Source organism: Rhea americana, unplaced genomic scaffold, assembly GCF_003343005.1.
Source record: "Rhea americana isolate MKP2758 unplaced genomic scaffold, rheAme1 scaffold_11, whole genome shotgun sequence".
NCBI classification, from domain to species: Eukaryota; Metazoa; Chordata; class Aves; order Rheiformes; family Rheidae; genus Rhea; species Rhea americana.
In genome coordinates, this window is record NW_028185150.1 from 10,066,058 (window position 1) to 10,083,292 (window position 17,235).

Genomic DNA, 17,235 nt, shown 5'->3' on the forward strand with positions numbered 1-17,235 from the left:
CAAAATGGAAAATTGCAGGTAATCTGGATTAAAAAAACCGTACTAGCTCTTCCTACTGTTCCAGAAAACCAGCAAATCATAACAGTCTATTTCATCAAACAATTAAATTTCTCTGATGGGTCTTTTTTTTGACATTTTTTGTGAGTGGATTTTAGACTATATGTACTTTGAAGTTTGAGCCTGCATTTTACCTTTACACAGGGTGTATTGTTTGTAAGAGTGATTGAGTTATACATGATAAAACATTATCATCTAGCACACAATGCTGCTGACAGATCTTTTCATGGGACAAGCTAGATGAATGGTCCACTCTACTCAGGCTTGAGAATGATGTAATTTTCTGAAATATCTTCTGATGAAGGATCAGTGTAYTGTAAAGAGGCTGTGACAGCAGCCTTGGAAAGAAGGTGGTGGTTAAACCCCACCTTTTCAAAGGTATCCTTGCTTCTGTATTTTGATTGATCAGTGCTACGCACTACGTAAGAAAGAGGTATGGGTCTAGATGGAAATTAAAATTAGTTCCTTTTGGGTGCCTAAGAACATTTTGTGAATCTGTGCTCTCATTCTTAGCAGGGGCTTGTTTCTGAGGTGTGAGGCAACAAGCAGTAACAGTGAGTGGGAGTGGGAGGAGAACTAGAACTGAACGAAAGGCCATAGTCAGCAATATTTACTCCTGCTGGGAATGTGGGCTGCAGCATTAATTATGTGATCTCGAAATATATGGAATTTTGTAGCCTGTCTGCCTAGTTTATGGCATAGGTTTGATTTATAATCMAGCAACACTGACTAGCTGTGACTAGAACCATAACATTTCTAAACTTCGGAGAGCTTAACTCTGCAGGTAATTAGCACTCCTATTATGTGTCTGATTTCATATATAAAGTGTCTCTGTATTTAACACTATTCATGCTTGTCTATTTGTATATAAACATGGAAGGATGTATTTTGTTAAATAGGTACAAAATAATTGGCTTGTATTCACCATACTTCCAGAATCTCAGAGTAACCACAGGTGTCATTGTAGGCAAAAACAGTTATTCTCTTCTTTGAAACAAACTCTTAGAAAAACGATGTCCTGAAGTGTTTTTTAGGATGCCATGGGCTCCTGTAAGCTTATTGTGGTGCTGTTAGTTGCCTAGCTAGGTGGAACTGCCTAGGAGCTTTGAAAAAGTTTCTGTTCAGTTTGCTGCTGAGGTTTACTAAGAAAAGAAGAGTAAGAAGCTAACAGCTTGCTTAGATGACTCAATTTAGTGAAGAAGATACAGAAAATTACTTCATTAAATAAATTCTGTAACAGCTGCTAGCATTGTTGTTTGAATTTTTTGTCACTTGCACCATTACAGTTACTATAGTATTATTAGAGTAGGTTAGCAGAATTTGAAAGGTAGGAGAGTTTTCTTTCAGTGTCCCTGAAGAGAGAAAGCAAACTGACGTTGCTTTTTATAAACTAGATGCCAGTGTGAGTTTTCATTTTGTCCTTTTATTACTATTAACTTGCTGTATTTCAATGCTACCAGAAGAAAGGGCAAAGTGATGCCAATAGCAAAGGATTGTTAATCACAGAGTGAAACTGGTCTGTTTATTTACTTTTTCTAGCTGCATTTTGATTCCCAGCATCAGTCATTGTGGGATGGAAAACCTAYATTTCTGTAAGAAAATTGAAATCCGTGTCTAACCTTACTGCCTGACTAAAAGTGTCTTTTGCCACAGTGTGGGAATATAAACTCTGGACGAGCCTTCAAACTTTTAGTACGTGCAACTTTTAATTCACTGCAATGAAAAGTGGATAAGGGCAACACAGCAACAGCAGAACTATAGAACAGTACAAGCATTTGCTTAAACTACATATACACCCTTCTCCTTGAGTATGATATACAAGGTTTTATGCATCAACATATATGTGCATGCATGACCCTCTCCCAGGGATGAAGCTCCCAGCTTCACTGTTCTATCAGGGTCAATATGACTATTAGACAGGCTTTGTGTCTGTGCAGACACTTGATGACTTCTCCCTTTTTCAGTCTAAGCCATCAGAACAGTTTCTGTTTGAACACTGGTTGCTGGGCTCCATGTTTCTTATACACTGGTGATTTTATAACAAGGCCGTTTAGGGTACATGGAGAAGGCCTTGAAATTCCTGCAGCGCAAGGAGCCCCACACAGGTACTCTTGCAATTTTTTGCTTCAGTGAAAGGTGCAGGCAGTCCAGCAGAATCTCTGGCTCCTCATGGTCTCTGTGAGCACAAGACAATAAAAAAGGAGCTGTGGATTCTCTAAGCTTCGTTCTTTTGGCAAGGGATAAAAATAACAGTATAGCAGCTGTGAAAAGAGTTATGCTACTGCCCCTATACTTTGCAGGCAAGTTGATAGAACAGATCAGGATGGTCAGCTCCTGACTTGAATGACAGGGCTACAGAAAGGAGGCAAGCCCAAAAGACATTCCTCTGTGCCAGCCCTTACTTTATAGCATGAAGCAGAGACTGGTTCAAATCTATCTTTATTCTCACCCTAAGCCTAGCAGCATTCTGACACATCAGCTGGCCCCATATCAAATGACTGTGGCCTTTCCAAAATTGAAACAGTTTGTGAAGAAGGAAGATAATTGCATGGATGGTCCATTGATCAGAGCAGCCACARGTCTCATCTTCATTTTCCCTTTCCCACACAGTTTGTGCTAAGTATAGCAAGATTTCTTTATTAGTGCTCTGGTCATTCTCTCTAAAGAATGTAGATAGCTGAAAGGCAGAGATTAATGTTGTATGTAAGTGATCTTTCTTTAGGGCCTTTCCAAGTGAAAGTGCTAACAATATCTGAAATACCATAAAGCAGGAAATGGATTATGACTTTTCCCATTTCCTTCAATTCCAAATAATTCGYTAGCAGACACTGAGCATAAAAAGAATGTAATATCAGCTGAATTCTATTTGTAGCTCTTCAGTGTCCCTTAAAGGAAACATTAATATTACTGTTTTGGTAGATTTTATCATCAGTGTCTCATGCATATGTTTTATTTTGCCAATTTATTTTCCTACTTTATAATCTCAWCCTTAAGGGAACTATATTACTTTTTTACTTTTTTACCTCTTTTTTTCTTTCCCAAATCTACTCTAACATGCAACTTCTATTTAAAATCTCTTGGAAATATTTGCTGATGATTTGAGTAGGGAACTTTTGTGAGCAAATTTTACGAGCAGAAATTTTACTTTGTAAATGCAGATTCAATTTAGACAGCTAAATGAAAATGTTAGTGCTGTTTCCTAAACTAACATAAACTGAAATTTGTTAACGTTGTCATGGAGTACACACATGATATGAAGGCGAAGGAACAGTTTGTCTGTCCCGTTGCCTTTGAGGTCAGAGTATTCTCAGTCTACTCAGTATCTCTTGAACTTAGTCTTGTTTAATGATTAAGGACTTCGTATATGCAGCCACCAGAACCCTACCAAAGCGATGGAGAAAGCTCTTTCTTTAGCTTTAGCCTATATTATTAAAGCTTATATTCTACCTCAGTAGGTAGTTATTAAGACTTACCAATTAACCTTGTTTTAGTCTGCAAGGAAGACGGGGTGCTTAACAGCATATAATGAAGTTGTATGTGCTAACATTGAAAATTACAATTAAAAAATGACCAATTTTAAGCAAAATTCACGAGCCATTAGTAAATTAGAAGCCTAAGTCTCTGTATCTGTCCAAATGCACATTTATAGACTCCTGTTGTAGATGAACAAGATATCATTTTTGTTGCCTGAAATGAATGATTATGGTGTAGTTGTTTTTAGTCTAGGCTGGATTGAGCTTAGAATCAGTTTTGGGCAAAATGAATTACCACATAAAAAATAAAGTACTGTTCATCATGACTGTTTTACACAAACATTTTTTAGTGTGCCACAGATCATTGATTGTCTAGTGCAGGTGTGAAAGTCATAGGTATATAAAAATGTCATTCTTTTTTGGATTTTTAAAATCAGAAGTAATTTCAGACAAAAATTTTATAAGATGAAGCTAGCATTTAAATTCAAACAACTGCATACTTTAATAAAACCAACTGATTGGACTCTTGCCTTGTCTTTTTTCCTAAAAAGTACAGTATGTAACATGCTGGAGAGAAGAGGAGAACAAGTCTCAGAATTTTATTTCAAAGGGCTTTCATCATTCAGTTGGTTGAGTTAATTGAGGCASTGCTTTTGAGAGTAAAATAATAAATGAGTACAATTCTAGTGGATGGAAAAATGGAAAAAAATTGTGTGGGGGATGGTCATTTTTGAAGCACATTAGACCATTTTCATATAAGGAAGTTGTCTCAGTTCAGAGAATGGACAAAAATAATTTTCAAAAGCATGTTTCTTTCAGTTGCAAGCTGTCAATATGTCTGTATAGTGTGTTGATTATATGAAGACATCTGTTCAGGGTTGTTTTGGTTGAATACATCCATATTTTGTTCAAGAAGCTCTTCCTACAAATTCAGTTTTTTTCAATATAAGTATATAATGTAGTGAAGTAGCTCTGTTTTGACTAGTTTTGTGAACCATGCAGGTTTGATTCCTTCCCTTACTGAAAGCTCGCTGTGCGCTTTTTTTTTTTCAGAGATTACTTATACCACAATTACATTTACCTGTTTTCTTTCATATAGAGTTGCAGTATAACATGGCTGTTTCTGGCACATAAGAACAAGTCAGCATTTCAGCATCTTGCTAATAGTAGATGTTCTGTAATAAATTAGTAATACACTACTAGAATAGTAGTGTATTTGAGGGTTGGACTAGATGATCTGCAGAGGTCCCTTCCAACCTTATCAATTCTATGATTCTGTGGAGGGGAATTAGAAGCCTGAAGGAAGTTTAAAGAGCAGTAGGAAAAAATTAAAATAGTAGTGTGGAAACATCCAAAAACAGTAATGAAAATGTTGCAGATAAGGTGCTAATAGTTGGAATAATTTATTTGTTTAAAGGGCTGTGATTATAGCACTTCGTCTAAGCGCACACTGATGTCCCATTTCTAACAAACACTGCTGACAAACAAATGCTTCTTTCCTGCTGCCTTAAAGGTTGTGCTAATACAGGRATATTGCTCAGAATAAGACTCTAGGTCTTGCTCACATAACCTGGAGAGTGTGTGGGAAGTTTTGAAATCTGTGTGATCTCCTTTCTTCTTGTACTCCTGACTTCAGTCCTGTACAGAGACAAAACAAGATAATGTGATCATTAATATCATGCTATACTTTTGTTCTCCTCCAGCAGCATCTTGTTACTAGACCTCTAATTTTGTTACTTTTTTTTCTCTTTTCTGCCTACTCTTTTCTTTCTTCTCTGAACACGTGTTCTGCTTTTCCAGGACCACTAAAAGACATTATACATTATACGACGGACAGTGTTCCTCTCTTTCAGGAGTGTGCCATATTCCAATGGCGGAGCCATTCTGCACCAAAACCAGAGGGGTAAGTGAATTTTTTAACAGTATTTTAAAAGTTTAATATTTTTAATGGTATCTATGGATTACTATATAATTATGCACTCTAAGAATACAGAGGTAGTCTCAACTCCTTCATTCCTGTTTTGCAGACAATCTCTTTGCTTGTTCGTACTAAACAAAAAAGTAACATTTTGAAGCATGGAATGTAAAGGATCRTGTAACTGTAGGAGCTATCTTAAGGTAAATACACAGAAGGGTCTAAGAAGGCAGTTAGCAACYTAAATTTCCTAGGGACTTAATAAAAGGGCAGAAGATCTTAGTTTATCTGTTAACAGGCCATGGGTAGTCTGTTTGTAGTAGCAGTGCAGACAGAATAGGGAGATAAGATTAGGAGATAGTTCATTTTTATTCTGAATGGAATTGCACCTACTGCAAGGCACTCTACAGACTTAAAATATGAAGCATTAGAAGTAAGACTTCAGCATTCACAGAAATGTCAGCATTTGTACTTTTACATACTGTAGCAGTTGATTTTGGGGAGTGAAGGCTTTATTTAAGGGATGTTAAACATAGAAATAAGCCAAATTATAGCACTCTTGTATTCTTAAATATTGCTGCTCTTAGTTTTGTTGCTTCAAGATTTTCAGGTTTTGAGAACACTTAGATTAAATAGTGCGAAATATTGTTCTACTTTTCAACACCTTTATAACCTTTTGGGAGAAGTATATTTTTAATTAAGTATGCCATCTCAGTGAATCATTGTATCCTTACATCTGAGCCAAAGAGAAGGTGAAGATGGAAAAGACAGAATTTAGCATTTTGTACTGCTGTAGAGTGCTCTGGTCAGACGATGCAGGGTAGTACATTCTCAAGGGGCATAAGAGTCTTAAAAAATTAGTTACACCGACTTACCCTTTGTGCAATTGACTGCAACACTGAGCAGGTGAAAACACTGAATTATAAAACATGTGACTTGCTCTGTACCCAGAGTATATTCAAATGTTAATACTCGAGCCATTTGTCTCTTTTCAGTGATTCCGTTCACTGTCATAGACTATTTTTGTTAATTAGGTAGGCACAATGTGGTTTGTTCTGAGATGTCCAGCAGTAGGACCACAGCACTGCTACCAGAATGACACTTCAATGCACTAGGGATCTAGGCTGTTTTGTAATGAAATAGAGATAATTATAAAGCTGAAAAGGAAGCAGACCATTATGTATCTGCATGCTCTTGCCCTTCTGTCGTTGGGCAGCAAACTATGCTAAACTCCTTGCATTTTCAATGAAACAAGAGCCTACCCCCACAGCATGATGCTATGTCACAATAAATACGAAGAATTTACTGGGTACTTATTGTATGCTTTCTGTAATGGATTAAAAAGAGTGTTGTTACTAAARTGATTGGCTGTTCTTCACACTGGGTGTCTCTCTTTCTTTAGTAAGAAAAGGTAAGTAGTCAAGTATAAGCCATTTCCTGAGGTTGAAGGAAGCATTTTAAAGCTGGTTTTCATTTGGTTATTAAGYAGCTAGAGACAAAGCTCCTTGGGAATTTAATTTCTTAAAAGGGCAACAGAGAAATGCTCATTTTAAAATAGAGAGCAAACATTTAGGTACTTCCCAGTCTCACATGTGATCATTATGTCCTTAGCCTGTACATTTTAATCAACTCAACAGATGTTTTAAAGAACATGCATTTTTGAGCTCCTAGAGGGGCTGAAACTCCCTTTATTTCATTTGAAAATATCATATAAAAATGATTTAAAATATTTTCTCTGACTTGACCCTGAAAATTGCTGCATCACTTTAGCCCAGTTTGTCCTGATTCAAGGAAATACCATAACTAAAGCCAAACTATTAATGTAGTAGAATAATTAAGGAAATTACATGATGAATATCTGACAGTTGCATATTTAATACCACTTGTGAAAATATATGAAAATATTCTATTTGGTTTATGCATTGTAAATCAATCAGAATGGAATTTACGTTTTTTTCTAATTGCTATAAACTATTGTGACTACTTTAGGAAAACATAGCTCACTGCAACATTTTATAGGGAGTAAAGTAGAACTTTTCTAAATGTTGCAGGGCAATACTGCTCRACTCATGTTTTAAATCAAATCAGCATTTAAGTTGTTTATTAACAACACGCAATTAACTGGAAATCAATGAATTACACATTCAAGATTGATATCTGTAGTGATCCACAATATTAGACTCTTGCAACATTYGTAAACACCTACAAATTTCTAAACATCGTATTATAGCTAACTCCCAAAAGTTCTGATTCCCCACCAGCACATGCATAGTCAAACAGCCATGTGCACAAATGCCATTCCCCCTGCGTGTGTGGGTTACAAGGACACCCACTCTCATTCAGGAGTGCAGGTTTACCTATTCACAGACATCTGTGCGAAATGTTGGTGCTCCAGCATCAGATGTACCTGTGCTGTTCCCTGCAATCTGCTGATCCACGTGCCAGTGAGAAAGCACCCCTCAAGATCGCGTAGGACACTGAAGGCTTGGGTCGTTACTTGTTGCTCCCCATGTGACAACAGGTTGCAGTTTCCTCACAGCATTTGACAGGAAGGCTGCTCCAGCAGGCCTAGATATGTGGGTCATGATACTGATAAGGCAACTTATGGCAATGTCAGAATAGGTTTTGACTGCTCTGTACTACCAAGCTCTCTGCTGTCACAAATTTTCATACTTTTTTGCTTGTTTTCAAGCTGAATCCTTTTCTCAAACATCTCTTAGCAATTCTGTAATTACTATTAAGCCAATTGACAGTCATCTTAAGCAATTTTCATCATTTTTACTTCCATTTTCAGCATTATCTGTTTTGGGGCTAACACCTTCTCAGAGCAGTATCAGTGTCCTATTCACACACACCATTACAAGAGGCATTCCTACTGTATCAGTTGTTGTTACCAAGGCCATTTACCAAGAGAAGAAGTCTCAATGATTCTTCCATATGCAAAGTCCTAGTTGGGATTGTACGGACTAATACTGAATAGCTAGTAAGTGCAAAGTACACACTTCATCACTGGCATGAGAAAATGAGGTAGTAATTTTTCTTCAGAGATCCCAAAATACTCTTTCAAGTATATGCTTGTAAAATTTTGTCACAAATATACTTTTAGAAGTCAGATTTCCCACTGTTGGTCTCATCAGCTCAGTTCCAGCTTTGTGACAATGTAGTGCTCAGGGATATTAACCTTCARTGTTTTTACCATCCTTTTCTCGGTGTAAGCAAAGCCAAAATACACAGGCTACCTGCTTTCAGTCTCCTTAGTCTGTGCTGAAAATAGTAATCCAAATGATACAAACAAAATCAGATTAATTCAACATCATTCCTATTAGTAAGACTATTCATTTCTCTTGTTATATCAGAAAATTGAAACTTTTTTATTTTTGGACAGCTATAGTCATATTCACCCTAACTAGGTAGAATAAGGTTAATTTTCGTGTATGTTCATTTTTTAGTGGGCTTCAAAAGCAGTGAGGCAGGGAGGGTTATTTGCTTCCTAACTCTGTACCAGTAAGGGAAAATTACATGCTTCTGTTGACAATGACATGTTTTGTAGGTTCTTATTGAGATTGCCAAGAAGTTTGGGCTCCCATATCATTCCAAGGGAACAGTGATCACAATTGAAGGCCCACGTTTTAGTTCTCGAGCAGAAAGCTTGATGTTTCGCAGCTGGGGAGCTGATGTCATCAACATGACCACAGTTCCTGAGGTGATTCTTGCGAAAGAAGCTGGATTGAGTTATGCAAGTATTGCTATGGCAACAGATTATGACTGCTGGAAAGAGCATGAAGAAGCAGTGAGTGAAACTGATTTTTCTCTGGGTCTTTTCTGGAGGGATCTGGATGAGAACCTGTAGCTTTTGACAGAAGTCACCTATTAAACTGTATCTGTTCTTATGTGCTGCAGCATCACTGAGCTATTCTGGATTAACAATTCTGAAAGCAAGAATGAAATCAGACACTGCTGCCTCATTCATTTTTATAAACTTCTCTCATGATAAACAAACCTTTTAGCTCTTCTTGTATGAATCAGGAAGTGTGGATGTATAAGATTAGTGTGACCTTCTGTCCTACAGTTGGTCTGATTGTATTCTTTTACAGCTTTGTGTGAAGGATATATCTTCTCTTTTCTTTTCTTTCCTTCCCCCCTCCCCCCATGGAATACATTTGGGGAGCAACTACCAGCAGAATATTTATGCCAAATGCCAATTAAATCTTAATCATAGGAAACAATAACACGGTTTTGACACTTGAGACTGTGGTAGCTTTATAAAACACTTTGTAAACTTTTAACTTTGTAAAATTCTTATCTCTCAGTTTTATGTATATATGTTAAATATTTTCCACCTGCAACATTCCTGTATGAGATTACTTATTTTACTTTTAATTACTTTGATACAGTCTCCACTTTACTTCTGATTTTCTACAGTACTAGTCTGCCTGTTTGAGCATTGATTTGCAGTAGAAACATAGATAAATAGTAGAGGTGTCATTAATTGCTCTTGGAGCTGTTCAGTCATTACTTTGATATTATAGAAAGGCATTTTTGCAGTAGAAACATAGATAAATAGTAGAGGTGTCATTAATTGCTCTTGGAGCTGTTCAGTCATTACTTTGATATTATAGAAAGGCATTTTATCAGATACAGCATGGCATCTGATAGAGTTTATTCTTCTTAAACTTAATTTTTGAATATTCAATATAAAAAAGGTTTATCCTCTAAATAGTTATTAGTATTCAGGAAAACAATGTGAGTGAGAAGTGTCTGGTTAAAACTAATATACACACATTTCTACTGACACTATGTTAAAGGCTCCTGTGTGGCATTTTATGTAAAGCTATCTATGCCACATTGAGAGCAACACTGCGGATTTCTTTGCAATTAAAATTCCATACAAATTTGATCAGGATATCAAAGATTAATTTTTTTCTTTTTAGTCAGCTCTTGCTTTTTTTTTCCTCCAGTATATCCATTTACATTTTTTTTATAATTATTATTATGATAATGCATAAATACAGCTAGAGGGCATTATGCATCTTCACCAATGACTTCTCTTCTAATGTGTTCAGAGGAAAAGTTCAACTGAGATTTTTTTTGTTAAGTAGGAAGTTACAGAATCAGACTCAAGCGATAAAATATAACCAAACACATATCCACAAAAGGAAAAAGTTTTTACTAGCAAAAAAAATAGTGACTGTTTAAAATACCTATAGAGTTTCTTATTTATACTTTCACAGCCAAATGAATTAAATGAGATTAATTGGAAATTTAAAATGTGTGCCATCAAATTTGAGAGACACCACAGTTTTCTTGTATTTTTAGGTTTCAGTGGATAAGGTTTTAAAGACGTTGAAAGAGAATGCCAATAAGGCCACTAGCATACTCCTTACTGCTATACCTCAGATAGCTTCCATGGAGTGGGCAGACACCCTGCACATGCTGAAAGTAAGTATAAGAGTGTGATTAGTGTTTGGAAAAGTGTGTGCATGCACATAAATAAAGGCATATGTTTCAAGATGTTTCTATTTAAAACGTAACTTTTTAAAGTATATACCTTAACAAAACCACTCTCTTCAATGTGGGCAAATAAATTCATTAATAGTCTTACAAGCTTCATTGCAAAGATCAAGCGTCAATCTTCCAAAAAAAGAATATTTAAAAGCTGGAAAGATTAAAGACATCTGTATTATGGATGATGAAATGTTACCTTTCATAGTACAGGTAAGATAAAAATCTGTGTGAGGCTCCAGATGAATCACTTGTATTGCTGTTCAGTGTTAGCCTAGATCTTAAAACAACGGAGAGCCAAATGGAGAGGACTGAAGAACAAGAACATTGTACGCTTTTGAATGTGTGGCAGGTGAAGAGTTGTTTGGAAGGTAACAAGTATTATCTAGTTTGAATTTATTAGAATTGAGTTATCTCCCTCACTTTCAGACCTAAAGTGCCCAAAAAAGGAATGGGAAAAAAAAAACATTTCAAAGTATCTTGATGAGGGAATTTTTAGGTGGGATTTTTCAAAGATGGAGTTTACTTGTATGTTTCACATCACCTCCATTTCACCAAAGTGCTTGGGATTCCATTTTACCAATAGTGTAGAGGAAAAGAACAACGTTGAAGTAGTTTGGATCTCTATCCAAATTCTTTCCAAGCTTTCTGCTACAAATAGCCACGTCCAAGAGGACAAGAACAGGCAGGGTGAAAGGAACTGAGGATAGTTTGGCAAACAGAGAAAGAGAATTGGAATGTGAGGAACAGTAAACAGGCAAAAGTGGTCCACAAAGAGCTATGTTAGTAGAAGCAGTGGTCTAAAAGGGAGGAAGMCATTTGAGGAAACAAAGTATCTCTGATGACTCTTCACTCTCAGGTTCCTTCTTTGTCTTTTCTTTTATAAAAGAAGCCAAAAAAACATTCAGTCTTTACTGAAGCTTGAGTGTGTTAAGACAGATGAAAAGAAAACAGACATAAGTTGTATCACCAAATATCTGAAAGTGTGTCCCTTGATTCCAAATTCAACTACCTAAAGTCTGTGCTGTAAAAATTGTTCGTCTTTGGATTGAGATCAGATTTTCAATGTTACTTCCGGTCTGGTTCTCTTGTCAGTGACTCCCATCTCCTCCAGTTTAGCTAACTGCCTAATATACCKAAATCCAAGAAACATTACAGAAAGTTCACCACAATTCCTTTTAAACATCCTGAAGCTTGAACAGCTCATGTTCGTGGGGGTCCAGTGCAAATCCTTGAAATGAATCTTTGCCTGACCCTTCTTTAGAAAACCAGTTTCTCCTTAGGAAGCTTTGGATTACCTGTTAATCACTCTTCCTCATACAGTTGTCTGGAACAGTAATTAGTTATTTTTAATCCCTACTGCCAACATCTGTGAGAGGCAAATGGCTTTTGCCCTTCCCCTTTTGCAGTCTTTGCAAGAACTTGGGGCATGAACAGATAAAGAGGACAACAGAATCAGTATTCCTTTTCTCCTCTAATCTCTGGAAAACATTTTTCAGAGGTCTGGGCCGTACTTTGTGTTTAAAACAGATGCCTAGCTATATAAAAAAGAAAAAAAACTTTCAGACTTAAATAATTTCTAAAGTGCACTGGATATTCCTTAGCTACTGTGGTCATGCAGGCATGCAGAGAACAAGTATATAACTCTGCTTAGGAGCTGAAAGATCTGCCTCCATAATTCTTCCATGTGTGCCTCAGTAGCCAGTATCTTGTTGCTTTCCATCATATGCTGCTTGTCTTCATTCTTTATAGAGATTGAGAGAGCTGCTGGCTGTAAAGAGCTGGCCCTGAATCTGTAAGGTTCCCATTCTTTTGTTAATGCTAACCCTTCCTTCAGTTCCTTGGCAGCTGTTTAACAGAACTGTTCAAGCGCTACCTCCAGCTCACTCTCTGAACTGCTTTTGACTGAAAGAGATGATAAAAGGAAGGGTCGCTCTATTCTAGTGCTGCTTCTTGTACTTTAAGTACATGTAACTGCCTAGCATCAGTGAGGAATACAGAAGTAGTCTTACCTTGATGATGTAACTCTTTACGTGGTTATGGTCTTGGCAGATAGTAGCTTGGTTTGTGATAGTGTACTGAGAAAGCAGTTGGCTCCAAAGGAACTCRAGTAGATGGGAACAGGAAATAGGGATTGGCAGTGGGATTTGAGGAGGAAACTGAAGTGTGGGATGTCAGGACAACATTCTGGAGAAGCTGCAGGAAAGTCTGAGATTTTAGAGACTTCCTCTGATTTCATTTAGGAAGGGCTAGAAAAGCTAGAATTATTTTTTGATGAGACATTAAATAGTGGTAAAATAGATGAAGAATTGGACTGGGCCCTGTGTTTGTGAATAAGGAAGGAGGTAATTACACAGTACAGTGAAGACAGATATGTGGATGCTTGCTTACATGTGTATAGTTGAACCATAATGAACTAGAAATTTTCTTCTCTCCATAGATGTAAAGAGCACTCTTGTATGTTTTACTCTGACCATTTTAAAGATCAGCTGGTGGGATATTTTGAACTAACTTTTTTCAGAGGCCCCTTTCCTAGCGCTCTCTTCTAAGAGAGCTGTGTGGTAGGGTGAGCAGGAACACGGACAAGGAGGAGCAAAATTGCAGTTTTTACACTGGGAGCAGTGACGAAGTAAAACCACTCCAAACTATGCCCAGGCTACGACTGGGCAGCTCAAATGGGCATCTGCCAGTGTATATTTTTAGTGTTTGGAGAAACATGTGAAACTTCTGAAAGGTCAGAAGCTTTTATTTTTGACTTCCTTAATTTGGCTATTGTGACTGGAGAAACTTGACCAGGCAGGAGAGAAGGTGCTACCAGACCTTTTTCACAGCAGGGTTTATCTGTCTTCTTGCTCAGAGTTGTGCACTGTACCCACATGCACACAGTGTCCTCTCTGAAGTTCACAGTCCTAGAAAGCTTCAGGAAGTTGGAGCAAAAATGGTCAGGGATGTTTTTCTGTTTAGGCTGTCTGTCATCCATTCTGTTTCATGTATCTGTGATGTGCCAGTTTAAGTCTAGTTTGAATTTTTAACTGCCAGGGTGTCTTTAGGTTGGTGTCTCGTGGTATTATGTAACCTCAATGCTTCATGAAAAAAARCCTTTCTCCAGGCTCAGGTTGCATGAGCTTTAAAAGAAAGATTTGTAGCAATCTGTTATGAAGATATAGCATCTTCCCACAGCCTGCTCTTTTGAGGCATGGCCAAGCTATAATGTTTTACAGAACAGGTTATGATGAAGTTGTACTTGTGACACTGGTCAGGAAACACAGATGGTAACCTACTGATCACAGGCAATCCAAGTAATTTCTGGGTGGTGTCAGGGAAACTTCTTSATAGGATGGACCAACCATGGGTGATGCATGGCTTGACCTGCTGTTCCTTGGCAAGGAAGAATTGCTTAGGAAGTCTGTAATCATTGGCAGTCCTGATTGTAGTGGTCATGAAGTAATGGCATTCAAGATCCTGCAGGGAGTGAAGAAATCAAATAGCGGGACCCTGGACTTCAGGTGAGCAGGCTTGGGATTCACCAGGTAGCATCTCATGGGAGTCAGCTCTGAAGAGCAAAGGAATTAAGGAATGCTTACAGGTTTTCAAGGACAGCATCGTCCAAGTACAGGAGTGATCCATCTCAGGGAAAACAAGTAGATGTATCAGGAGATTGGCTTGGCTCTACAGGTAGTATAGCTCCTGTGCAAAGATTCAGCATGCAGGATGTGGAAGCAGAGATAAGCTCAAAGGAGGAATTCAGAAGCAAGTATTGGCATGCAGTAATGGTGTCAGGAAAACCAAAGTTCAGCTATACTTGACACTTGAAAGGAGCGTCAAGAGCAAGAACAACCTCAGCCACTACTGATCAAGACAAATGTGGACCCATTGCTGAATGCTGTTGATGAATTAGTAACAACAGGCACTTTCAAGATGGAACAACAGGCTCTTTTATCTGTTCTTAGGAAAAGCATTGGTGAGAAAGCAAAAGTGTTTTGTTGAAAATGATTTTAATTAATGAATAGTAACAGCTGAGAACTGAGCTCTGTATGTTTATTGCAGTGGGGTTCAGGAAAGAATCTGTACTAGAATGGTAAAGGAATTTCATGTTAGTACTGGTTTTCCTTACAGTGTTGGTGTAAGAAAATCAGCCTGTGATAAGGTGTCAGAGTTTCCATGAATGCCACTCAAGTTAACTTTTTGCCTCTCTGAGTAGCCCTCCTGGCACTGTCTGCCTTTTTTAAACTTATGTACTGGCCTTAGTGAAGTGATACTTGTCAGAGTTCTGGTACAAGGAATAATGCTATACTCTGAGGAGAGCACTTTGTGAGGTGAATGCTATGGTGTGGTTTAGACAGGGTAAGATATGCTTAGGTGTGTTTTAGCACTCYTCATCCTCTGCGTACATGCAATTTAGTATTTTTGGAAGGTAACAAATTGAAAGTTAACTTTTTCACATTTAACAGACTTGCCAGTGGAAAGTTAACATTTTCCAGTTTAACTTCACAGGATACCTACATTCACAATTTGTGCATGTGGAGCTCTGATTTTATACTCTTGAGTAATTTTCTTCCTTGAGATAATTTCAATGAAATCAGTGAACCTGCTTGTGTGATTAGAGTGAACTGGATCAGGTGAATAGGGTGGAGGGGGGGAACTCCATCAAGGATTCAATTCAACTGGACTATATACCATGGTCCTTGCAGGCTAAGGGCCTCCCAAGAAAGCAGAGATTGAGAATTTCTCAGGTCTTGCCCCTTAATGTGGCCTACTGTAATGTTACCTGTCACTGAATGTCCTGAGCATTTCATTCACTCCTGGTCAATGCACTTCAGAGAGAGATTTTTATTCTTTGACAGCTGTACTTTAAAATAGGCAAAAGAACACGTGAAAATCACTCTTTTGAGCAACTTTATTTTCAAAGATTTCTGGTCATGCTTGTGTAGAGCATTATGTCAATCTAGTCCATATAAGAAAATATGTCTTAAAAGATAAAAGCCAAGTGCACAATTTCTCATTTGTAGCCTGTAAGCCTAAAAATATTAATTGCAGTCTAGTATTTCTGTATATGATTGTTGATTCTCAGTAAGCTAGTACATAAGTATAAAAAAAAGGTAAGTTATCGAACTATTGTAGGGTATGTGCTCCCTGCTATTATTTTGACTTCTATGGAGTTGGGGGGAGTTGGAGATAACTATTCTTGTGGAGTCAGGTTCACCTGTTTTTAATCTGTATGGAAGCTGTGTAGTCTGCCTTCACACTGAAAAGGCTCTGTATCGGAAGTGGGAGCATTCATCTAGTTTAATTCTGTATTTCAGACAACTGTGCAGTGTTCAGTCATCCAGCCAAAGCATTGACAGACAGGATGAACTCCGAAGTTGGGGTACTCAGAAAGAAGAGTGGACCACTCTGAAACTTCTAGAGGTTGTAATATCTTCAAGAAACATTATAAGCATGAAAGAATGCTTTTATGTGACTGATAATGATTAACCATGACTGATAATAATGTAAAAGAAATTTTTTGTAAGACAGTCTTTGTTATGCCTGATAATGAATAAGAAGGTTAAAGTTAGATTTTTGAATACATCTTTTAGAGTGGCTTTGCTGCATAACTGGATCAGACAGTGATCCATAGCAAGTTAGAATCTTGTTACTGGATGATTCATTAAGCTATCATATTTTATCGAAGATGTCTTTTAATTGATGGATAAAAGGAAAGGCTAGGTAATGCTCTGTTACAGTTTCATGAAGTATGAAGGAAGCAAATCCACAGATGCTTAGCTACTTTGCTATTTCTGCCTCTATTCTTTTCCTTCCAGAAGGAAGGTGGCTACTGTACACTTCAGAATGTAATGTAAAAATGAACAGGTAGTTCAGAAATAAAGTTGTAGTATTTTTATATGGTATCTGTATTTTTATTTCAATTATTTTTTCATTTTGATAAGCAGTATTTTTTTTATTTTTGTGCAAACAAAATTTGGTTAATAATTGCAGCAGTTCTTTCATAGTTGTTGTATAATGATGAATATTCTCATTAAAAATTTGTAGCTGATAGCTAAGTCAAATTTGTGCCTGAGGATCTGTGTATGTTACTAAAGGTAGTGCTGGTCCTTGATCACTGTGCTGGCCTTTTTCTCTAATATTGATCTGAAAAATTCTAGTTTAGTTTCTGTTTTAGCTGATGAATGTACTTGTTCACTTGGATTGTATACATTTCATTCATTAATATCGTTTGCCTTCAATAAAGTAACCTGCTGCTTCTTGCCTAGAAAATAAAACAAATGAAACTTATGCTTTTCCAAA

General features: G+C 37.2%; 1 protein-coding gene across 1 annotated transcript in view; it reads left to right on the top strand.

The window, feature by feature from the left end:
- The window catches only part of MTAP (methylthioadenosine phosphorylase), a 35,929-nt gene extending 18,694 nt beyond the window's left edge, over window positions 1-17,235 (top strand). The window contains exons 5-8 of the mRNA XM_085313885.1: window positions 5,331-5,433; window positions 8,996-9,235; window positions 10,762-10,884; window positions 16,251-17,235. Of these exons, the coding sequence (XP_085170011.1) occupies window positions 5,331-5,433; window positions 8,996-9,235; window positions 10,762-10,884; window positions 16,251-16,289 (505 nt within the window). The 3' untranslated portion in view covers window positions 16,290-17,235. The remainder of the gene's footprint in view (window positions 1-5,330; window positions 5,434-8,995; window positions 9,236-10,761; window positions 10,885-16,250) is intronic.